General features: G+C 41.7%; 2 protein-coding genes across 4 annotated transcripts in view; both read right to left on the bottom strand.

Moving 5' to 3' along the window:
* The window catches only part of ddr2a (discoidin domain receptor tyrosine kinase 2a), a 29,917-nt gene extending 19,031 nt beyond the window's left edge, over window positions 1-10,886 (bottom strand). For both annotated transcript variants that reach the window (XM_046048658.1, XM_046048659.1), the window contains exon 1: window positions 10,711-10,886. The gene's annotated coding sequence lies outside the window, so the exon portion shown is untranslated. The remainder of the gene's footprint in view (window positions 1-10,710) is intronic.
* Window positions 10,887-12,542: 1,656 nt separating this feature from the next.
* Window positions 12,543-23,474, bottom strand: uap1 (UDP-N-acetylglucosamine pyrophosphorylase 1). Of its 2 annotated transcripts, XM_046050689.1 has the most exons (10): window positions 23,305-23,472; window positions 22,013-22,317; window positions 20,661-20,865; window positions 19,871-20,046; window positions 19,599-19,771; window positions 17,309-17,502; window positions 17,029-17,169; window positions 14,771-14,959; window positions 13,340-13,406; window positions 12,543-13,222 (listed from the first exon to the last, which is right to left on the bottom strand). In XM_046050689.1, the coding sequence occupies exons 2-10, from the start codon at window positions 22,290-22,292 to the stop codon at window positions 13,130-13,132; spliced, it is 1,518 nt and encodes a 505-aa protein (XP_045906645.1). In that variant the 5' UTR covers window positions 22,293-22,317; window positions 23,305-23,472; the 3' UTR covers window positions 12,543-13,129. The 2 variants fall into 2 exon arrangements, with proteins under 2 accessions (XP_045906645.1, XP_045906646.1); XM_046050690.1 differs by lacking the exons at window positions 12,543-13,222; window positions 13,340-13,406 and adding an exon at window positions 14,376-14,436 and having other exon boundaries at window positions 23,305-23,474.
* Between the last annotated feature and the right edge of the window lie 467 nt (window positions 23,475-23,941).

Here is a 23,941-nt window from a genome sequence, read left to right as displayed (position 1 = left end):
GATATAGATGCCTGCCTACAAACAGGACATTTTGCAAAACATATAAGAAAGGGTATCCCTGTCTGATGTATCTAATGAGGGATCCTTGGCATAAAATCGGTATTGTTGGAGGGTCTTATTTATATAATGTTGCTATCAACACAGATTATAAAAACGAAATATAGACAATCATTGAAATACACTAAATTACGTAAAAAAAATATTATGTGTATTGATGATTGTCTGATATGTACATGTTGTTTTGGCCACACTAGAAGTGTGGACCTGGGGAAGGCAATGTAGACACTTAGTCAAGTTAAAATTTAGTCTGATGTGAAATAACCTAAACTGTCTCTGCTCTCCTACAGTATCTTACATCCAGGGCAGCTAACCTCCATGAAAGTATATACCACAACACTGCACACTCCAGGGTCACATTATCAAAATAAACCAAAGTCAGGTCCACTGACACTTCTAAAAGCTTTCAGAAAAGGAACAAAAAATAAACTTGTTCTGAAAGTGTATAAAGCAATCAAAACATGGCCCTTTAAAGTGGAGAAGCATGTCTGACACATTTCAAAGGTCCAAGGGAGTATTTTCTCATCCAACACAAGTCAGTGTGTTACAGGTTGTTCTGTGAGAGCAGATCCAAACTTATATTGAACACAGTGAGAAGGTGAGATGACATAGAGAAGAAAGAGTAAAGAAAAACTGATTACTTCACCAGTTTGTTACTATAAAGAATGACGACGTAACAGAGTGCTGGTTGAGTTTTTCATCGGGTCCTGCCTTTAGTGTACCTCCAGATGTCTATGCTCGAGACTATATGTTATAAATGTCTAGGTAATAATTCATAAAGGAAAGCTGGCCTCGTACATGGCCTCACTATGTCCCTCAGTTAAATATAACCTGTTTATGTGGGACGAGGAGTGTTTCAAAAATACAGCAGCCATCAAACTTAGCTGCTGCCTACATGGTGTATTTGTGTTTGGGCCTGTGTCATTATAAACCATTGACATAACAACATGAGCATCCAAATGCCTTATTTCACACTACTACAAATGATACTCAAATATTCAGATGTTTAATGTGCACACATGTTCCCTGTGCCCAGGGAACTTTGACCAAAATAAGATGCATATGTGAGTGCATATGTAATTTTTTAATACACACAAGGTCAGTCATTTAGAGGCAAAATAATGTTAGTTAGTCAGTTAGACCTACTTTTCTATATCTTAAATACTTTCCATAACGAACAGTAAATTATAGCATGACAGCTATTTACAGAACTGTTAACTTACCCCCAGAGGATCGCATCTAAAAACTAAACCATATTTGGTAAATGTTACCGTATGTGGATGCAAATTACTGTACACTGTACCAGTGGAAGTTATGGCATGTCACTTTACGTTAAACACAGTATCTAACATGTCAATTATTTACTCAGACTAATCTATCTCTCCAGATACATTCATAGATATGTTAGGCTACAGCACTCAGTCACAGTACCGTTTTTTTACAAGTATACTTTCAAGTATTACAGAAAGAACAAACTTTGACTGGACCTTTGTTTGACTGCAGACAGGTCATTATAAACACAAAATGTTGATAGGCAGCAAGCAGAGTTTATTGTATCAACATGGAGAAGAACGTTCCTGAATAGAACGACTATTGACTTGAATTTCTAATTCTGGGAGGAAAGTCTGTGCCTCATAAATATCTGCTCCCTCTTGGCTAGTTCAGGAAGTGGTGAAGGACAGATACTCCCCTCAGAAACTCAGCAGCCCACAGAGCTCAACCAAGAAACACACACAGATACTGTACCTACATTTTTGAATCAGAAGGACCAATTAATGCGTTGGAGATTCACCGATGAATTTCCACATTTGTACAACTCACAGGAAAGGTCATAAATAACTATTCTTGCAACTTTGATGGATATCAAGACTTCACACACCTCTATATGCTGACTTGTCTTACAAAGTCAGGAACTTGAAAGACTCTCATGCATTCAGTAATCTCATTGCCATGTCCTCCAGCAGAACTCTCACACTGTTTTATTTTGTTTTCCCAGGCTTTCTTGTTTGTATAATCAGATTTTTCTTGGGAGGGTTGAGGCAGGCACACAGAGTATCGTTGGTGTACCACCAGGTCCTGCACCCTGGGAAAGCCTGCAAAGTCAACACACAGGTTTACCTGGCCCTGTTCCCCTCTCACATGCACACACAAACACACACAGCAGCGTCAACACTTGGGGCTTTACACCAGCCTCTGCAGAAGAGTGAGCAACCAGAGGAGAGAGAAAAACATCTGTTAAGTTTCTCCGTATTTGCGTGATGCAGCCCTATTTCAAAATCTGTTAGGATTTTAACACTCCTGTAGTCTGGGCCCGGGTGAAGAGGGTCAAGAACAACTAAACGTTTCACCATCTAGGCACCAAAAACAGTCTTGGATCAGGTGTTATCAGGAAGACAGGAAGAGAGCTACTTAGATGATTACAATTCCTCATTCATACCAAAACACTCAGACACAGGTCATTATTTCTGTTGCACTGTAGGAATTCACGTTGATTTAAATGTGAAATGCAATTCCAATGCTTTCACATGAATAATGTGAGAATAATGAGAATAATGTGACAAGTTAATTTGCAAGTTAAACTACTGTTTAATTTGTGTGGTGTATTTTTCTTGTTACACTGGGTGATTGTCAAGAGATTCTGCAGTCCAGAATGCAGTTTGGAAGCAGTTTTGCAACCTGACAGGGCTAAAAGTCTACAACTAAGCTAGCAGCTCAGTGAGGCAGAAGCTAAATGCTAACATCAGCATGCTAATATGTTCCCAACGACAATGCTAAGATGCTAATATTTAGCAGGTATAAAGTTTAGCATGTTAGTTTATCGTGTTAGCATGCTACCATTCAGTAATTAGCTCTAAACATAAAGTATGGCTGAAGCTGATGGGAATGTCATTACTGTACTGGCCATAAACCACAGTACTGGCCGAAGTAGACAAACATTTTACCTTGATGATGCTAAATGAAAATTTATGGAATCACCAAAATTATCACAGCTCATCCTGAGGTTAACATGAATGTCTGGCAGTCCATCTAATAGTTATTGAGATGTTTTATTCTGGACCAAAGTTGTGGACAAAAGCTAAAAACTGTCTCATCAAATTGAAAGATTGAATACTGGTAAATCTTCTGGCTATAAATCCAAAAAAATCTATAACATTATATTACCCAAGGTTAAAAATGCAAAGATAACCAATCATCCAATTATAACCACTTGGCTATTCCCAAAATTTAGGAAAAATGTGTTGGATGCTGTAATGGTATGAAAGTGTGACACATGATTGCTTACATTTATAAACAGGGAATGTTAGCTTGTAGCTCTATATCTATGGTGCCATAAATGTGTTGTGGGGGGAGTCATGTGACCTGGTGCTAAAGACCGTAAAGACCCATACCATATAACCACGGCATCCCTGGTTCAGTTCCACCTGGGGATCTTTGGACCATGGCAAACCTCTCTGTCCCCCTTTATTTCCTCTCTGTCTCTACTCTCAGCTGTTCAATAAAGGCAAAAACTGCCCAAAAATACAAACATATCAGAATCAGAATCAGTTTTATTGCCAGGTATGTGTACACATACGAGGAATTTGACTCTGGATTGTACAATGCTCACGATGTGCTTACTCATACAAAAATACAAAATCACAATAATAAAAAAGACTTCAGTGTAGACAACACAAATATACACACTATGAACAAAAACAATATAGACATATTGACAAATAGTGCAGTGAGCAGAGTGCAAAGGATGCTGGAATAAATAAGTATAAGTATTTTGTGCAGGAGTAATGACTTGAGGTAGGTGGATTTGGTATACAGTATCTACAATATGACAGTGTAACAGTATGAACAGCACTGAAATAGAGAATGGTAAATAAATAATAAGTGTTAGCCAGTAAACAGGAGGCTGATTAGAGACAGGGTTACTGGGTTATTGCACAAGAATTGTTCCTGACACTGTGAGTCAGAAATCAGCTGTTCATCAGAGTGATGGCTTGTGGGAAGAAACTGTTCCTGAGTCTGTTGGTTTTGGTGTACAGTGCTCTGTAGCACCTACCAGATGGGAGAAGCTGGAACAGGTTGGGTCCGGGGTGAGATGGATCTGCAGTGATGTTTCCTACCCATTTCCTGACTCTGGAAAAGTCCTGAATGGAGGGCAGGTTGGCACCGATGATCTTTTCTGCAGTCCTGACTGTCCGTTGTAGTCTGCTCCTGTCCTTTTTGGTGGCAGATCCAAACCAGACAGTGATGGAGGTGCAGAGAACAGACTGGATGATGGCTATGATGTGTAGAAGTGGATCAGCAGGTCCTTAGGCAGGTTGAGCTTCCTGAGATGGCGCAGGAAGTACATCCTCTGCTGGGCCTTCTTGATGATGGTGTCCGTGTTGGGCTCCCACTTCAGGTCCTGGGAAATAGTGGATCCCAGAAACCTGAAGTATTCCACAGCAGACACAGGGCTGTTGAATGGTGATGGGGGGCGGAGAGTGGAGGGGGGGGGCTCCTCCTGAAGTCCACGGTCATCTCCACAGTTTTGAGCGTGTTAAGCTCCAGGTTGTTCTGACCGCACCAGAGAGCCAGCTGATCAACCTCCCGTCTGTAGGCCGACTCATCACCGTCCCGAATGAGGCCGATTGTTGTGTCGTCAGCAAACTTCAGGAGTTTGACAGATGGGTCCCCTGAGGTGCAGTCGTTGGTGTAGAGGGAGAAGAGCAGGGAGGAGAGCACACACCCCTCCAGGTGCTGGATGTGATGTTCCCCAGTCTCACCTGCTGACTCCTGATCCACTGACAGGTGGAGGTTGGTGCTGAGGATGTCCGGGATGATGGTGTTGAACGCCGAGCTGAAAGCTGAAGTCCACGAACAGGATCCTTGGATATGTCTTTGTGCATATTGAGTACATGAGCTGCTAAAGACAAGTCAAGTCCTATTTGCAGGAATTTTATTCATATCAACAACAAATTTTACTCAACCCAGAAATTATACCAAGGCCTCGTAGCTATAAACTGCACAGTATATGTAGGGTGTGTGTTTATGTGCGTTGTTGCTAGATGGTGCTAGACCTGATTGCTATACAGTGTGCCCATATGCTATGCGCCATAACCATCCACATGTGCTTTCTATTATATTCTCTTGTTTCTCCCTGAAGGCTGTAACATAGAATTCCAGATATTTGATTTTTATGGGAATGCATGAAATCCGAATCACATTTCCCAACCAGACCCAGGTGGAGCCATGTAAACACACAGCAGTAAAATCTGAGAGTGAGGTGCAAACACACACACACACACACACACACACACACACACACACACATTTGTAATAAAACTTTCTTGACTGGGAGAGAAAACAATCCTCTATTGTCTGGGTAAGATGTGACACCTGTGGAGAAGTTTTCCAGTACACACGCTTAATTGTAGGATATCTTACACCACATATGCACATGTAATGATATACAAGACAGTGTTGCTCTATGATAGAGTGGATTTAAAAAAACAAGACTCTGCTTCGTAAGCAATAGTTCTACAGTAACATGACACCAAAAGCTGAAAAGCTAAGGTCATGTACTGCTTCACAGGCTGGGCTGCATTGCTTTGATTCATCTGGTGAATTGTTTCTGTACCTTCTTTTAAGTTTTCTCCTGCTGTACAGAAATGTGCTAGCTCTTTTACAAGGAGGTCAGAGCAACACCGCAGGAGCTGACATGTGGGCTTAAAGGTGAAGGACACACTCACTGTAATGACTCTCTATTATACCATGTAATGAGGCAGAGGTTAAGGTTTGTGGTTTGTATTTAACACTGTCACTTCTGTTCTTGAAGTTAGACAGCCTCCAGCAGGAGCACACCTGCTCCTCACTGACGGTGTCATTAGGGACCTATAGCTGCCTGAGGGCATGAACTGTTCCAGTCAGCGTGCAGGTGCTCGTAAAGGCTACCAGCTGACGTTTTGTGGCCACGAGGGAGAAAGAAATTGAGAAACTGCATGAGAGGCTGTTAGCACGCTTGCTTCACCTGTAAATACTCACATACTCAGTGGGGAATTTTATCTACCTACCAACTTTTTCAACAACTTGTAACTGTTTGTTGTGAAAATCGTGCAGGGACAAGATTTGTGTTAGTTATGTAATGAGAGTAGCCCAAAACTATTTGACTGGAAATCAATTTTGATTGAATATCCAGGCTCTGAACTTTACAGCTACACTGTCAGATTGGAAAAACACTGGCCCACGCCAAGAAGCTCTTTTTTTCCATTTCCCCCGTTAAAAAAGAGGTCCATCCCCTGCATGCTGCTTAAATCAAGAGCATTTATGCATTCAGCTAAGACGAGAGGTGCTTTCTTCAATTTCAAAGTACACGTGTATTCTTAAATGGCCCGTATAACGACTTGACAAAGCACCCCGTTATAATTAATAATACATTCAATATATTTTACATTCATTATATTACATTATTACAACATTCACCACTTTTGAAACTGTGGAAAGGTGCTTTACCTTGTTGAGGACAATGTCTATTCTTTGCAGGAAACATATGTTACACATAAGCATCACTGACACTACAAAGTTCTGCATTCAAAATCAGTTCAGTTCAAAAGTGTTATCGGGTAAATGTGATTAAAGTATGTGTATCTTATTGTTGTAGCTTGAGGTGAAGCTAGTTTGGAAGAACACATATACTGTTAGGTATTTCAGTCCAATGAACTAAGAGTCAGGGCCCCTCAAAAGGGTCACAAAATAAATCTGAAGGGTCCTGAGATGATCAATGGTGTAGAAAAGAAAAGGTTCTTTGATACAAATTTGTATTCATTGTTTGGACTTTTCTCAATGTGTATTCTTTTTTTTGTGAACAACTATTAAAATTAAACCATCTGAGAAGTTTACAGGGAAAAGGTCTGAACTGACATCTGAAATGTGACAATCGGCCCAAGACAGACACTGCTTTTATTTTTAGGAGCCACAGGCCAAATAGTTTGGAAACCACTAGTTTAATCTTTGACAATGTGTGGTTTTTATGAGCTTATTATATGTTTTTAATAGAAGAAGTACACATATCTCAAAATTGTGCTCAAGTACAGTACTTAATTTTATGAACTTTTCACCACTTGTAACAAGTAATTCCACTCAATAGACATTCGAAACAGTTGAAACAACAGAGCAGATAGTAACAGATGGTGTCCATACAGCCTTATACGTCAGCAGTGGCAACTCATTCACTGCCCAGGCTGTCATTTGTAAACAGGGGCAGCCTGCAGAGCGTCCTGAGGTCCTTTTGATGTTGAAATACTACTTCAGATCTTCCCTGACAGCTTGTAATTAGGGAAGACAGGGGGAACTGACAGCGAGGTGGACAGACAGATAATAATCTTCAGACAAACAAAGACAGATTGCGCCTTGTAAACAGGAGAGAGAGAATGAGGAAAAACAGAGGCCACATGTGCTAATACCGAGAAGGATTCAGCCACCGACTACTGTGTGTTAATGTGTATGTGCATCCATCTTTTACCTCCTCTGCTGTTTTTTTGGTTTTTCGTGATTCATTTCCCAAAGTAGCAGCCCAATGTAAATGTTAACAATTATTTTTATTCAATCTCTTTTCCAAGAGAGACATTTTTGTCACTACAGCTAAATCCCCTCTGGTTTTGTATGCAGTTTTCAAGTCAGAGACAAACAAGTAATTCAAGCTCAGAAATAAGAGGGCCAAATGCAGTCTGCTTTAGGCTACGAGTAACCTAATCCCCCTTCAAATGGTAGGTGATTTGGGTGCTGGTTTAGACAGGGTCATAGTTCAAGCGAGTGTGGGATACAAAGTCAACAGTGCAGTATTTAAGGGATGATGTTCCCTGAAATGCATCTATTTATACCAAATTACAGCATGCACCTCAGCTAGCGAGTGCACAGCTGGTTTTCTCTTGCCAGAATCATTGATTTGAAAACACTTCCAATCAAACAGCGTCTGCGTCGAGTTAGAGCTAAGCTTAGTAAGCACCGGGTGCCTCCAGTGCAGTGTTTTGAATGTGGGGTTGAAATTACAGCCCTTGCTGTGGTGTGTGATTAGGGTCTGTACACGAGGATGTCAGTCAGCCTCCAAACTCTGGAGGAAAGAATTGCTAATTGAAATGACATGTCAGAAAGATGCAATGATAGCACACTCCTGATGTGGCTCCTCTACACACTCTCTCTCTCATCCTATCCACCCCTGTGTGTGTTTTAGTCTTTAAATGTGTGTACATTTTCATCAAATATCAAATTATGGAGTGATGGCGTGAGATGAAATCCCCCTTGAACTTTCTCTCTCTTTCTTTTCCAACTGTCCTAAAAAATAAACATTACATGTGACTACAATATCCACTCCCCACCTACATCCACCACAGGCATGTCATATATTTCCCCATCATAAGCAATAACTCCTCCATTCTACACTGACAAAGAGCTTATTTACTCTGATAAAGATGGTTTTCCCATTTATTCATCCAGCCTTGAGAGCACACAACAAAAAGCCTTGAAGGAAATATCCACGCCCCTATTCTCTTATGCCGTCATAAATAGTCAGTGTGCGGTGATCAGTGCGTTCCTGGACTTAATTTGTGGTGAAGTTTTGTAATTGCACTTCTTGTTTTTTCCTCGACTTGCCTTGTCTAAGTGTACTTCCATTACTTCTTTGTCCCCCAGGATTCGGTGCTGCACAGAGAAAGAAGCGTGCACTTGGGCGAAGAGGGGAAAACTGGTAGCAGAATAAGAGCAACAAAGTAAAAATAAGTTACATTCCTCATTAAAATCAAAACACACCATGGCCCTGTGCTGCATTCTGCTTTAAACCTGTGGAATCAGAATATTTAAATATGAACATGAGTATTGAACCTTTCTAAAGGAATGACAAATTTTTACTATTGATGTGTTGGACTAGATAGAAATATTTTACACAATATCGTAGATGAAGAAAATTTGCTGATCTAACATCTGCAGCGCTTTTGTCCAAACAGTGCACAGTTGACAAAATTCTAAATCTCCCCAGAAGTGTATAGCATACTCAAAGAAGAGTTTTAACAGTGTTTGAGGTTTTTAAGGTAGAGTTTCTCTGTTAATCACAGTAGTAAAAGACATATTTGCAGTTCCATGTAGCCTGAACATTTGAAGTTATATTCTATCTTAATATCTCAGGACAAAAATAAACAGTAAACCTTTCTGAAACTCTTGCTGTACAACCTGCCTTATGAGCCAGCAGCTCATGAGTACATACTTTTATATCTTTTTCTATTAATACATTAAATATTTAGTCTAAAAAAAACACTAAATAACTGCTAATTTTGATTACAATGAAGTAGACTTGAGAAAAGGAGTAAATAATCATTCTGGAGAGGCTGGAAACAATGTTTGGGATTTGTGTGTGCTAAATGACATGCAATTAACTAGGAAATTTGTCATCAATTGAGTAATAAGAAAACAGGTTTCACTAATGTTATGAAAGCAGTGAGGACAGCATCAGGTATTATTTGCATTATTAGAAAAGCCAACAACAACATTAACATAAACATAGAGCAACCATTTGTGCAGACATAAAGTCTGCCCACTTACTGTGGTCGCACACAGCCACCAAGAGCGACCTAAGAGGATCACCTTGACCTCTCCATAACAATGACTCCATTGATCAGTGCCACCTTTGGCGAGTCTGCCGTTATGAGCCGTGAGCTCATTCATATTCTTAACTCTTCAGATGAGTGTTGAGTTGAGTTACCAAGCAACTTCAGAGAGGTAGAAAAGAGGCCTGTGTGTGGACATCTATCACCCTAATACCACAGGAGGATACCTACATACCACCTACGTAACACCTACATAATACTGAGGATCATACACACCACCTCCATGACACAAAAGCAGGATGTGTCTTGTGGGGGATGGAAATTTTTCTCAAAGCTGTAACTTGAGGATTCAACATTTCATCAGCTGACCACAGTAAACTTTGAGAGAATCGAAGCGGCCATAAATGAGTCAGTTGTTTAACTTTTCCAGAACATGCTCCTAACTACCGCCACAATAAAGCAAACAAATATGTTGGTGAGCTTCATGCAAGGCGCCCCGACAAGAGTCACATAATTTTTACATTTGTTACACTTCTTTTGCCGCTTGTAAAAACTTTGAGTCCGAGACGATCTGCACAATAGAGAGCCATTTGTATGATGCAGTAAACACTCCAGCCTCCAGACAGCCATATATTAAAGCTCTGAAATGTCATTGTAATTTGAACTTGTTAAGGAAGGCGCCGAATTTTATATGTAATAAAAAATATTGTTTCAAGGTTGAAGAGGTTTAGAAAGAAGCCTGATCATCATTTGAAGCAAAAAGGTGTTTAAATGAAGGAATGAGCCTTGTTCACATCCAACATCAGCAAAGTAAAACAGTGTGTAATGGCTTCAGTTTCAAACAGCTGGATCTGCAGCTGTCCAGTCTTCTTGTCTGCCGTGCAAACAGCAGCTACTTCACACAGAAGGTACATGGAGTTCAAACATGCAATGCTCCCACTATGGAATACTTACAAGGGAACTTTAAGGCACTTTCACATAGGCTTCAAGAAAGGTGGTCAGAGTTTGAAGTCCTAACTTGACAGTCCAAACAATGATATGAAACAGAGATGTGTTATGGTGAAAAGTGTAAAGGATGACTTACTTCTAAGACGTCTTATCCTTTCAGACCATTTGTTCGGAGGTGGTTTTGGATTATTCCAGTGAGGCAAAAACGGCTGGATGTTACAATCTGAGCCCTTCTCTCTCTCTCTCTCTCTCTGGCTCGCTCACTCTCTGTCCGTCAGCCTCCTTCACCAGGGCTCACTGGGCTGATGTAAGACACCCCTGCAAATAGGAAAAAAGAGAGGGAGAGGAGAAAAAGAGAGAGGGAGGCAGAAAAAAAGTTTCACATTCTGTGGATTCTTGGGAGCGTGCCAAAGTCCCAGAATTCCACATGCCACACATAAGGTTTCAATTAAGGCCGAATCCGATGCTCAATCACAAAGCTTTCTTCCTCCTGAAAAGAGCCTTTCTTTTGACAGCTAGAGGCTCGAGCAACTGTAATTCAAGGTAATGTTTGTGTTGCCGTCCTCAGAACTCATTTTACCGTCACTTTATCAAATAAAATAAAATACTGATCTTTGTGCTTGAAATACTCAAGAAGAAACTTTTTTTTTATTAAACTCAGTGGCACTAACACTGCAGTTCGTCACAGCCTTGATAGTCAAACCAGACCCATGAAAAGTGTGAGTCAAGTGTCAGAGAGAGGTTTTCCTCTAATGATGTCATAAAGTGTGTGTTTTGGTGCTGATGTGGCCCGTGAACCATTGGACCAAAGTAACTAAACGGTTTATTTTGACACGTGAAGGTTTCATTCAGACGCTGTGACTTTTTTTGACCTGTAGTGTTTCTTGATGAGGAAGCCATGCTATCCTGCAGTGCAGTGACTTGGTTGGAAAGAATACATTGGAATGTACGGGTTTTATTGTCTACTTTTATGGAGATTTTCTTCAGCTACTTTTACACATTTTTAGGCACATTGGCCCTCTAGGAATGGCATTGTTGGTCTGTTGGTTCACCACTTTGGTCCAGACTGAAATATTGTTCCCTCCTATTGAATGGATTGCTATGAATTTTTGTACAGCTATTCATGGTCCCCAGAGGATGAAACCTCTTGACTTGTGATCCCTTGACTGTTCCTCTCGCATCTGAGGCTGACATTTGTGGACTGAGTTAAATATCTTGTTTCCCCCAGGATGACTTGTGATAACTTTGGTGCCATTATCAAGTTAGAAATGCCTGCATAAGCTGCACTTTGTGTTTAGTGCTAATAGACAAATTTTAGCCTGCTCACAATAAGATGGTGAACATGGTAAGAATTGTACCTACTAAACATAAGCATGTTAGCATTGTTACAGTGAGTATGTACAATGCTAGTGATAGCAGTTAGCTTCAAGTACAGCTTCACAGAGCTGCTACCATGAATGTTGACTCATTAGACACTGAACAGAAGCTCTCTGTTCATTTTCAGATTTAATCAGATCTTTCAAAGTACATAAAATGTGTACAAAGACCAGGGTACCATCACAGAGTTTTTCTGCTGAAGTACCCATACTGCAGTTATTTCTGTGGCTTCAGTTATCGCAAACTGGAGTTTATTTACATCATAATGCAGTTATGAAGCTGGAGAGCAAGAAAGAAAATGAGTCAAAAAGGAGCCACAAAGAATATTTCCTGAGTAGCTGCAGCAGCGATGCATGCTCCGGCCCAGCTTAAACATAAACCATGTGCTGGAAACTCTGATTCAAGACAAGGAGCTATAATGCAAAAAACACACCCTGCAGACACAAGGCCTGTGAAACTCACACATTCACATATTGTTTGCTGAACACTCCCTAATACTTATTTTTTAAAGGCAAATGTTTGTGCCTACAAATGCAGCAACAACACACTGCACAGCAGATACACACACACACACAAAGACAATACATTCACTAGGTTTTCCAAGTAGGACATTTCTTTAATAAAGATTATAGAAATCATAGCATCTCTTAAAGCTGAGTGATATCTAATCTTCAATGACTACAAGCAGAAAAGCAGCAGATATTATAAATACCCCCCACAGCCCATATACCTTGATTACATGCTAGTAAGAAACATCTTTCTGATAATTTCATCTGTCAAATGTTGTATAAAAATCACCAGGTAAAATGAGTAGATAGCAATTCCCACCCATAGAGCATCTATCAGTAAATATAAAAATAAGTTTGAAAATAAATAGATGCACCAGAAGACTGCTTCATTCAGTCAGTGTGACAGGGGTTTTATCCTTCATCTCATGCTGTGTTCAAGTTCTCTTCTTCAAATATGAACCAAGTATGACATCAACATACAAAGCAAAGAAAACTTGCTGCTAAACCAGTTCATTTAGTTTTTGATAGACAGGCTCTTTCATGAACACATGCACACAACATCTGTTATTGCACACAATGACATCACAGTTTCTCCCCACTAACGTTGAGAGACAAAAGGTAGGTTTGTCTTTGGGTTGTCCCTCTGTCTCCATCTCTCGCCTTCATTGTCTAAACTCCGTTCTTCACCTGCTCGTGGACCCCATGCTCGTCGATGATCAGGGTTGGATGAAACTCACGTCCTTTCACCAACTCTTCAAGACCCTTATAGAAGTAAACGACACCATCGGGACATTGTTAGTGGGTGTACGGATTGTTTATTTCAAGCGACAGAGTAACATCTGGAGTTTCCATTTAATACAGTGTGCCTTGCCTCCTTACCTCTCCCCCGTAGGACACCAGTGGGGAGATCTCACATTTGATTGGCAGGTCTGTTCCATCCTTCAGGCTGCGTTGGAAAAGGAACAAATTCAGTGAGGATGAGAAGAAAAACATGAAACAGAATGAGTGACTCTCTTATGAAAAGGCAGAGGGACTGTTGTTGAGAGAAGCTGATGCCCATCCACGCTACAGCTGTTCTTCTACCGCAGCTTGTGATTAGAGTTCAAAGGCAGAGAATCAGAGCTTCATCATTCTCAAACGGGACCAGTTAATTAGTCTGACCCAGGACAGACGTCCTCTAGAAGAAAACAGATGAATGGCAGGTAATGTGGCGTTATCTCCTCCGAGTGCTTCTGAAAAACTGGAGGAACTTTCCACCACGTTGCCACCACTCAACTTGTTTTTTCTAGATACAGACAACAATCACACATCAGGTCCTTCAAGTGTTTTCTGAGCAGCTGCCCAGCTATTTCATGTGAATGAAGGAAAAGCTGAATGATTGAGGAAAAAAAGCACACCCTTTTAAAAAGAGCCTGAATAACATTCACGGGCACCATGAATGTTATTAAAGCGCATGCTCGTTTTAATTCATAAAAACAAGCAGGTGGATTTAAACTCAAAGGCAAAGCAATGAGCGGCTGGCCTTGTTGTTTCACACACAAATCAACAGGTTCATCATCTATTGCAGAACTGTCACTGAAAGTGTAACTGGTGCCCATCACCCAGCATGCAATACATTATGTGCATTAGTAGCAACCATCTGAGGGGAAAATGGTCTGTCAGCAGGTCATTATGACTGCACATCATCTGACCAGGACGCTAAGAGGACTGCGCTTTCGCTTGTCTAAACTGATCCTTGCTGTCATTTCCTTCATCACAACTGACAGAAAAATAGCTGCCGACTGGCTTGTGTTCCAATTTTCAGTGGCAACGAAGGAAAGGGGACGTCAAGGGTCAGAAGTAATGTTATATAGTGCTAACACGTCTGAGCAAGAGGGAAAGAAAGCCAAAACCCCATCACCATGCACTCTGTACTGCAGGGGGATAATAATTACTTTCTGTTGCCATCATCTGTGACACTGCCTGCTGCTCCGTCTCTGGAAACATTGCATGGGACACACAGGAGCAAGACCAAGCATGAGAGAGGGGGGAGTGAGAGTGTGAGGCTAAAAGAATATGATGTCTATAACACAAAGAAAATAACAGATGCATGTAATTTGTACACAAAGTGTGGGGAGTGTTGGGAAGGTGGGAATGACCACGAGGAACCCGTCTGTGTTCATGCCAAACATGAGATCACAAGTGAGATCAAGAGTGAAAGGCAGAGAGTGTGTGTGTGTGTGTGTGTGTGTGTGTGTGTGTGTGTGTGTGTTTCATGTGAGGTGACATGACATGCACGATGCAGTGTTTTAGCGGGCTGGCTGTGGTTACCTGGGTATGGCAGGCACACGTCTACCATTCTCGTCGATGAAGTGGCCCCCAGCGTTGAGCACCCAGCGGTGGTGGAGGGACATGAGGGCGTGTCTGGCTGTGGTGGGCGTGTCCTTTCCGTCCTGACTGTCTGCATTCTTCAGCGGGGAGAACTCGTCCTCTCGCAGCACCTCGTACACAACAAATGTCCTGATGGACACACAGCAGCGTGTCAGCACACAGGCAAACATACCATAATGTAGACAACAGCACAGAGTCTTGGTATGGCAAGCCGTCATACTATAACCCAGCCTTGCTTTAAAGATGAAACAATCAGTCGACATACAGAAAATTAATCCAAAATAATTCTGATAAATCAGTTTATCATCAATTATCCAGCGTAAATGCTAAACATTCTCCTCTTCCACTTTCTCAAATGCGAGGATTTGCAGCTTTTATGTGTTTTGTATCATTGTAATTCAAGCACGTTTCAGTTTTGTTCTAATGGTCAAACAAAACTAGCATTGTGAAGACGTCACCTTTGGGCTCTATAATATATTAATTATTTGAAAAAATAATGAACAGATTATTCTAGAAAAATTGTTTGCTGCTGCCCTAGCTTGCTCTGTATCTGACTCTCCCTCTCTGTCTTAATCGGTCAGATGGTACAGCATCTTGTCACTGTCCAGTAACTCCCAAATTTGCTGATTTTTTTCTTTTTTATATAAACTGAAAGATTTTATATTCTTTCCCTTTTAGGTAAAAAAGTCCTTCCACTTCATAACCTAAATAAACCCCCTAAAAACCCATTAGTTATCTCAAAAATGCAGCACAGCTTAAAAAAGGGCTGTTTTTCTTCTTTCACTGAGGTACCATTGAGCAAGACATTTAATCCCTAACTGCACCAATGGCAGCCAAACTGGGCAGCTTTCAGGTGCCCAGTTTGGTGTGAACACACTGTCCCTGAAATAAGAGCACTGTCCTTGGTGAAATACCCCCTGGCTAAAAAAAGTTAACAAATAGTTAAACCTCTAACTGGCACCAAATACACACAATTAACAGGTTATCATAAATATATGGATAATTAAGAATAAGAATTCATTGTGTTATCTTCCAGGTATTCACGAAACAACAGCCTTGGACAAACAATTAATTGAGCTGTAGTGTGGCTGCATGAAGAAAGCTGGATACTATGTTCCAAGATGGCATCTTATTCATTCCTCAAAGTTGCATACAGGGATCATACAACTAAAAACTTATTCAGAATTTCCAAATAGATCAAATTCTGATCATAAATCCTTTCACAGTCATTTCAGGTTGTTTGTTCTTTTTGTAATGAGTGTGTACGGGGGAAAGTCTTATAGGGCCAGGGTGCTTCGTGTGATCCTACAATATCGAGTGTGGCCACTGTGCCAAAATCACCTCACACATCAGCGCTGTTCCTGGAGGCTTTATCCAAACTAATCAGGCCAAGTGCTCTGTCACAAAATAAAGAGTCAAAAATAATGCATTACATGGTGGAAGCAAATTAAATGTGCATTATCAGCAGTTGGCTGGTGCATAGCAACCAAATTTGCAATGCCTTTTGACTAAGATGTACATAATATACGGCATCAGACTTTATGAGAACCTTGACCAAACAGTACAGAGAAAGAACAGAGAAAAGTCGGAAATCTGGCTGCAAAGTGAGTCAGACCATCTGGATTCTGCTAAAGCTGCCAGTCTGCCAGCCCGGGCACAACTGTAATCCATCTCCTCAGCGACACAAAAAGCTATTTCTCATCCTTTTTACTTTGAAATACAGCGAATAAACCTCGAAGGAAGCTGGACATGACTGCAGTGTTTTTCCGTCAGTCAATTATTACAGGAATCCTTTCATTAGATATATAGTTCTATTAGTAGCGGCGTGACTCAAAGCTGATGTCACGCAACACTGGAGGAGGTGGAACGAGTGAACAGCTCATAAACCTCCATCCTCCTGCAGAGCGCTTGGCAGGCTCAGTCTGTTGGACCAGACTTTGGAGCAATGGTAGGACTGGGGCTGGTAGACGGGGATGGGGACTGGAAAAAGGGGTTGGTTCATGCATGGAAGGACAGATCAAGGACCAGTCAAACCCCTGGCCTGAAGGCCTGCCAGATACGCACTCCAGCCACCTCTCAAAGGGAGCATAAGATATTCATTGTAGACTTTAAGGCCTTTTAGTTTGAGGTGAGAAGCCGTCTGCTGACGCTGTCACACACTCTGTGCCCTCTGTGGAAAGAAACGCTCTATAACTCACTTGGCGAACTGGAAGATGTCAAAGACGAACTTTTCCATTTTAATCCCATTTGGTTTGTCAGGTTTGATTAGCTGACCCTCTGAATCCACATATGGGATCTTCTTCTGGGCCACGTGATGCTGCAGCTGTGGCTCGTACTTCCTGATATATAAACGGAAAAGAAAAAAGAAAATAAAATTGCTGCACATTAACTATAATGAAGTCTAACTGCTGAAAAACATTTTTTTCAGCTTGAAAGCCTAAAGAAAGTGTGCATCTGTTCAGTGTGCATTAGTCTTACTGTACTACATCTCTGAGGAAGGAGAAGGTAAAGAAGTGAATGGCCAAGTTAGCTGCATTGAACATCAGTCGGCCATCAGCGCTGCGCTTCTCAGCAGTTGCCAGGGTGATCTCGCTGTACTCCACCACCTGATAACGCCCATCCACCTTGCAGACCACACCCACCGCCTCTGTCGGATTGGTTTTCTCCACCACCTGGAAATGATGTCAAACAGCATGTATTTTATATTAAAAAATACACAACAAAACAACATAAAAACATTCCCTGATGTTCCCCTTTCATCACACCTTCTGTATTAATGGCAGAGATGAAGTACATAATAGCTGGTGAATAAATTTATAAAAATGGGATTTTTGCTCTTTGAAAAAAAGTGGGCAAAATAGCAGAGACAGGAGTAAAAAAAGGCCAAACGTTTAGGTAAGGTTGACATTCAAATAAGTGTATTCCATCAAGTTAAAGTCTGCACTAAATGAAAAAAACCCTCTCCCCATGCATTGGTTGCTAATGACAGAGTGAGTCCTGATGAGGGGGTTGGTGAACAGGGTGGAGTGAGGGGTTAGGGGCGGTGGTGAAGCCACATGAACTGCAGCGGAGCTTAGTAATTTATGGTGGGAGGGTGGGACTCTGCTCTGATCTGATCCTTCCATCTCTGCTCCACCGCGCAACTCATAATGTCAAACAGGAGCAGGGTCAGGACGATCTTAAGTTCCACACAGTTAAATATTTCAGCCTATTCTGTGTTAGCTGGCAAATACAAACAGTATTTCATTGTGGTACTGCAGAGAAATAACATGCCGAGGACAACAAGAGCTTCACACTCTGGATACCTAACGAACATGACCTCATTTACATGTGAAAGCAAGTGGATGAAACACTGATCAAATGAACTTAGTCATGAAAACGTGACTCTCTGTTTTGACGAAGTTGCCATGGCAGGTAACATTTTGTCAAAATTAAATTAGGAGGACCTGGCAGCAACGCTTAGTTAAAAATCTATGAACAAATCTAAGATCATATCCTGTTGCCCAAGCAGGAGATGTTGGACCGCAACGACATACTGCATTTAGACTTTGAGAACAACTCCTGCTGCTTATGCATTATCATCACTCATTTAAGTTCTCAGTCAAAAGCATCAGTTTCCAGCTCCGGCTCGTCCTGCTTTTTACTGTTATTTAGATCGCCTATTGTTGCTGACCTTCCCAACAACTACTCAGACCACTTTAGAGTGGGAGACCCAGCTGATATCCACTGCAACAGGCCAATCAGCACAACCAGAAAGTCACTTCCAGCTTCACCCAGTGCAGTTTTTTTTTGTTGCAATAATTACTGTATTTTTTTCCTCCATTTGCTCTCACATTTAGGTTCTCGTCAGATCTTTGGTGGGAGAGCATGCCACTCAAACATGCATGTCATGCCCTCGCAGATCCCTACCGCTCAGCACGGGCGGTCCAATCAAACAGCAGGGGGCTAATACCTATATGTTTAATCACTACAGTACAGTACAGTACATCAGTTAAACCATTTTGATGGTCTAAAATTTCTGTCTGGCTCCAAAAGATTTAAGGGAATTGTTGTCCCTTAATAGACTGTATATAATGTGTGTTTTGTAGTGTCTTTCTTGATGAATTAAATATATAGGCAGGGCAGTGTAACCGAAAGGACAAAACTGACTAAACTACCTTTGCCAGTGGAACTTCTTTCTAAACTTATCTCAAACTGATGGACCTGTTCTGTGAGGTGCATCCCAACTACTGATTTCATGTACAGTGTGTTGGCTGCACTGATAAAAACTACTAGCCAAACTAGAAAAAAAGATAATTAATCATGAACATGGTGTATTTACCAGTGAGTAAAGTACACTCTGTCCAAAGACCATTTTTAGGGAAAAGTGGCCACATCACACTCATGTTGTCTGAGACCAAGATGAAAAGTGAAGGAAGATTCTGGGCTCAAGCCTCAAATTTCCTAGAAAGCTGAATTCAATTGATTGCTGAAGAAGACTACAGGAGGAGACAAAGCGGCCTGTATCACCACCCAGTGGTGAGTTGTGGAGCATCCAGCTGACGAGAAAAGTGATAGTTAAACTATCGATGGGCTGATTCTTGAAAAAGAAACCACAACATTAAGTTCTTTAAAATTAAAAAGTTTCCGACCACAACCTCTGGTGATTCATACCTAATTATACTATATGATAATTCGTCTTGAGAAATCCTTAAAAAGTGCTGCCGAGATGCTGAATCAGAAAAAAAAGAGGCAGGAACAGACAGAAAGAGCAGGAGGTGTGACCAACCTTAGCTCCACAGTCTGCTCCCTTCTGCACACAGAAACCAACAAAGGCGGGGTCTGCCACTTTGACCAGGATGTTATCTACGCAATACACCTGGATGAAGCCAACCCCTCTCCTCTCCATGTCATCCATGATGCCCTGGTTCCCCAGTGCTCTGTAAAGACCCCCGTTACCATCTGAAACACAAACACAGACACACTCGTTTGAAACACACAAAACTCCACTTGGCAACACTGTGAAGGGAGGCAAAAGGCACAAATCCTGAGAGGGCTCACCAGGGGCCATGGAGACCTTCCCCTTGTTCTCCAGGATGATCTTGCCAGTGTAGTCCATGGCTGGCAGCATGCCCTGCTGAAAGAAGATGATGTTGTTCTTGTCCAAGCCAAAATAGTTATTTTTTGAGAAGAAGTCCTTGGTGGACTCCATTGTCCTGCCGCTGGTCATGATGTACCTGAAGGCAACACAGAAGGAACGTAGCATTGCTTTATGCATTTCTTGTTTTCCTCTCCATTTTAAATCATTTATACGACAGGTGTGAAATGGGTAGCTGAGGCAAGAGGGGACACACACCTAGGAAAACCCTTCCAATTAAACAGAAATGTTTTTTTTGTTTGTTTTTTTAAATGCTGTTGAACATTTCTTCAGTGACTACTCACAAAAAACATAAAACAAAGCCAATGTCGGCCAAAGGAATATAAAGTATGACAGTTTACGCCATTTCTATGCTATATAATCTACAGTAACTGTTAATCCCTAACTACAGTGTTAGGTAGATGTTATGCACTCCACTGACTTCCTGGTATCTCTATCGTTCAAATTTAACATGGATCTTCTCGACAGGGAAGTAATCCTTTTCCAGTAAGACTACTTCTTTGAGTGAGTTTCCTTTGATGCTGTTAAGTGATCTGATCCAGCTGATCGCGGTTTCAGCTGTCATTACGAATAGAGAGACAGTTTGTGGTAGCTTAGATCTGTTTTTTGTTTTCAAATAAAGCAGCAATTCTACTGACAGGCACCCTAACTAAATGCCTCAGTCATGTCTTCCTACACCACATGAGGTCTTACCAGGGAATACAGCACTTGATTTTGTGCCGCTGCTCAGCCAGCTGTTGCAGCTTCAGTATGCGTTCACCCTGGATCTGAAAGAGGGTTTTGTGGGACGGCAGGCCCACGTCATACATGCCTTTGGGGTAAGAGACCCCCAGTCTGGTTCCCTGGCCCCCAGCCAGCAGCAGGACAGCTACTTTACTCTGAGAGATGCAGCGCAGACCTGAAAGGGCAGAGAGCATGAAAGTTTGAATTTTTATGACTAGTTCTACAGGACTTTGTCTATGTGACATAATAAATTAGCCCTGAAGCGAAATCCAATAACTTGCCTGAGTCTTTGATTACCTTTATGATGGTTCACTGCTTTATGACTGCTCCAGCTTATCTTACATAGACTGCTGCTACGTGACTTGATGTGCAACATGTTTTTTAATTACGAGCGCCAAAAGACAAGTTTTATATCAGTGGACTGGGCGGGCCTGCTAGACTTTGACTACTCTCCAAAACCCACACACACACACACACGCCCTGATTTGGTCCTGACAGAGCAGAGTGACCTCATGAATGAGGGTCAGGCAGCAACTCTAGTTACATCAGGCCCAGATCAAAACCAGATGTTCTCTGCTGCCCGCCTCCTTTGTCATCGTCCCGCAGGAAAAAACTCAACACACTCGCTAAATGGTCAGACCCCCACTGCTAGGGTGATTGCCAAAAGTACAACGAACAACGCAAGCTGACTTACTCATATTTCAAATATACGCAGGAGACTGGGCGTAGTTTGAATATTTTGTGAGTTTAGACAACCACACAGCAAGCAAAGAGCACGATTCTGATGCTGCTCAATGTGAAAAGCTAATCTTGTGTTGGCCTAAAGTACCAGCAACACAAATTATCAGGACACCCACTCTCCCATCTCAACATCAAAGCACCTGAGGTACCATGTGATGTTTTAATCCCCTTTAGGCTTCCCAGTCTGATACTAAGAGATCTCTCCTCTCTCTCACCTGTGGGCCATCACTTCGTATTTGAAAGTTGCTCAACAACAAGACTTCAGTGCTTGGCTTCAGTCTCTCTAGAGGACCCTTCCTTCCTGCATTAACTAGAAAGTCTTGCTTAACAACTAGTAATTAAACACGTTCTCTCCTGCTGTATGACATATGACATTGTGATAACATCTTTGGCGGTGGTTGAGATGAGTCTCCACACTTCACTCTGAAGTACTTTGAGTATCAATGATAAAGCGCTACATAAATGTAATGCATTATTATTACTATTACATTTACTGCCAAAAACATCCTCTTTGTTTCCTTATAGCAAATGCAGTAGCTGTATGACTTCCTGGGGGCAGAAAATATTTTGAGGGAGCTCACCTGTTAGCTCCCAGTCTTTAAGACTCTCCCTGTCCCTCGTCACACTCCCCAGCACCTCCCGGGGCAACGGCTCTATGTGGTTGTCCAGCTTCTCGTGTTTGTTGCTGGATGTCTGCATTGCGTTCTTGAAGAATCCGTTCATCTCCTGAAAGTCCATCCCCTGCAGGTCTTGGGTCAAGTCGGCCTGCTCCGCAGGGCTCAGCTCATTCCAGAATCGCAGGAGGTGACACTGCTCGGCTTCAGCCAACCTCTGGACTAGTCCGCTAGCATTTGGGTCCATGATGCCTTTGATTAACTCTGCCACACTGAAACACAGATGAAGAAATGGGAAGAACAGGGCTGTCATGTCCTCATGACCTCAGTCCATATTTCGGGACATGTGAAAATTATAAGGTCATGAAGAGGAGTTGCATTCTACAGTTACACACATATTACAAATCCTGGGTTATTATGGCTAATTGTGATAATTTTAGACTGTATTTGATTGTGTTTAAGCAAAAAAAAAAGTCATAATGAAAGGACTGTAGTGTTCCCTAGCAGAGTTACATACCTGCCATAATGTAGGGAAATAACATTCTGATTTGGTTGGTGGCTGGTCAAAAATGTGTTGGGTGGGTAGGGCTATTCTGGTGAAAATTGTACTCAAGACATAAGTATTTCCACAATCTTAGCTGTCACAGCCAGAAAAACTAGCACAACCAGTAAAGGAGCAGGAAATATACATCTTCTAAGCACTGAAACTAAAGGTAAAGCTTTTAATTACTGGAATGTTTATTACTCTACACCCAAGATGAGCAGCCTGCTGTACCAGGAAATCATCGTACCACTGCTGAAAGAGATGCTGAGGGCTACAGCAACATACACCAACAATACATCTGCTTTAAACTGATAGCTGTTAGACATAATCGTGGTCTAACGTTTTTTTACTGTCCTCATAATGCTTTCAAACTTTATGTTTCCAGGAGGCTGTGTCAAGGCAACTCTCACCAAAACACAGCAGGTAACGTTATGCCTCACTGAACTCGTAGCAGAGAGAACCTCGGTTTTGGTGTAATAAAATGAAAAGTCCACCGTTCCTAAGCTCCGTTATTCACAATAAGCGCGTTTGCTATACAAGCTATATGCATTAATCACTTGTGTTTAGCCGCTGTCTTCAGCGGGAGCAGCACACGAGTGACAGCAGCTCCAGAGCCCAGCAGGTACTAGCAGCAGCTATCCGGCTGGACTGTGGAGGAGCCCGTTACCTCGGTGACAACATAACACATAATATGAATGAAATATTAAACTCTTACCTGTAACAAGTGCCTCTCTCGGGTTTAAGACCATTAAAGCCGGTCGTTGTGAGATTTCTTGTACTGGTTGAGACGCTTCCCACCCGGACTACACCTCCTGCTACGTCACGTTTGACGTGGCAGTGGCTGCGGCGCCGTGTGTATGTGTGTGTATGTGTGTGTGCGGTGCTGCATTCAAGTGCACCTCGTAAATAATAACATCCTCCGAATGTCAGGAAGAAGTGTGGCTGTCCACCACACACCGAGAAATCCTTAAAGATTTGGAAAAATGCTTGTCAGAGAAGCTAAATGTCAATGTCTATTGTTTTTATTCATAAGTCACTGTTCAATTACATTGTGTTTGCATAATATAATTTTCTTCCTCTCTTATATATCCCTACATTAATAATCTGTTAAACACTGTTTCTGCAAAAAGCTAAGATGTACTGCCTCATTCACTTTCATTTTTCTTTCATATTCTCTGACCATGAGAAACCTGCTGTGAGATTTTCACATACTCTCAAACAACATGGAAACTCTGGGTGCATAATGAATGTGTCTGAATCCACCTGGCCAGCTGGCCTGATAAACTGAAGAGGGGATATGTGGAGGGAAGACATCTGATGGTTCAGACTGGTGGAGACAGAGTTGTAACTGT

The sequence above is a fragment of the Micropterus dolomieu genome, linkage group LG05 (assembly GCF_021292245.1).
Source record: "Micropterus dolomieu isolate WLL.071019.BEF.003 ecotype Adirondacks linkage group LG05, ASM2129224v1, whole genome shotgun sequence".
Lineage (NCBI taxonomy): Eukaryota > Metazoa > Chordata > Actinopteri > Centrarchiformes > Centrarchidae > Micropterus > Micropterus dolomieu.
Note: the sequence above shows the minus strand (reverse complement) of the source record. Positions and strands in the feature narration are given on the sequence as shown.

What these genes read in the sequence shown, in the direction of transcription:
- uap1 (XM_046050689.1), bottom strand. Translation starts at nt 22,292, where the DNA reads ATGGACCCAAATGCTAGCGGACTAGTCCAGAGGTTGGCTGAAGCCGAG. An exon ending in TTCCTCAGAGATGTAGTACA is followed by an intron (nt 17,170 to 17,308) that starts GTAAGACTAATG and finishes TTTATATATCAG; the next exon opens with GAAGTACGAGCCACAGCTGC. An exon ending in CGTGTGCCTGCCATACCCAG is followed by an intron (nt 13,407 to 14,770) that starts GTAACCACAGCC and finishes TTTCCAACGCAG; the next exon opens with CCTGAAGGATGGAACAGACC.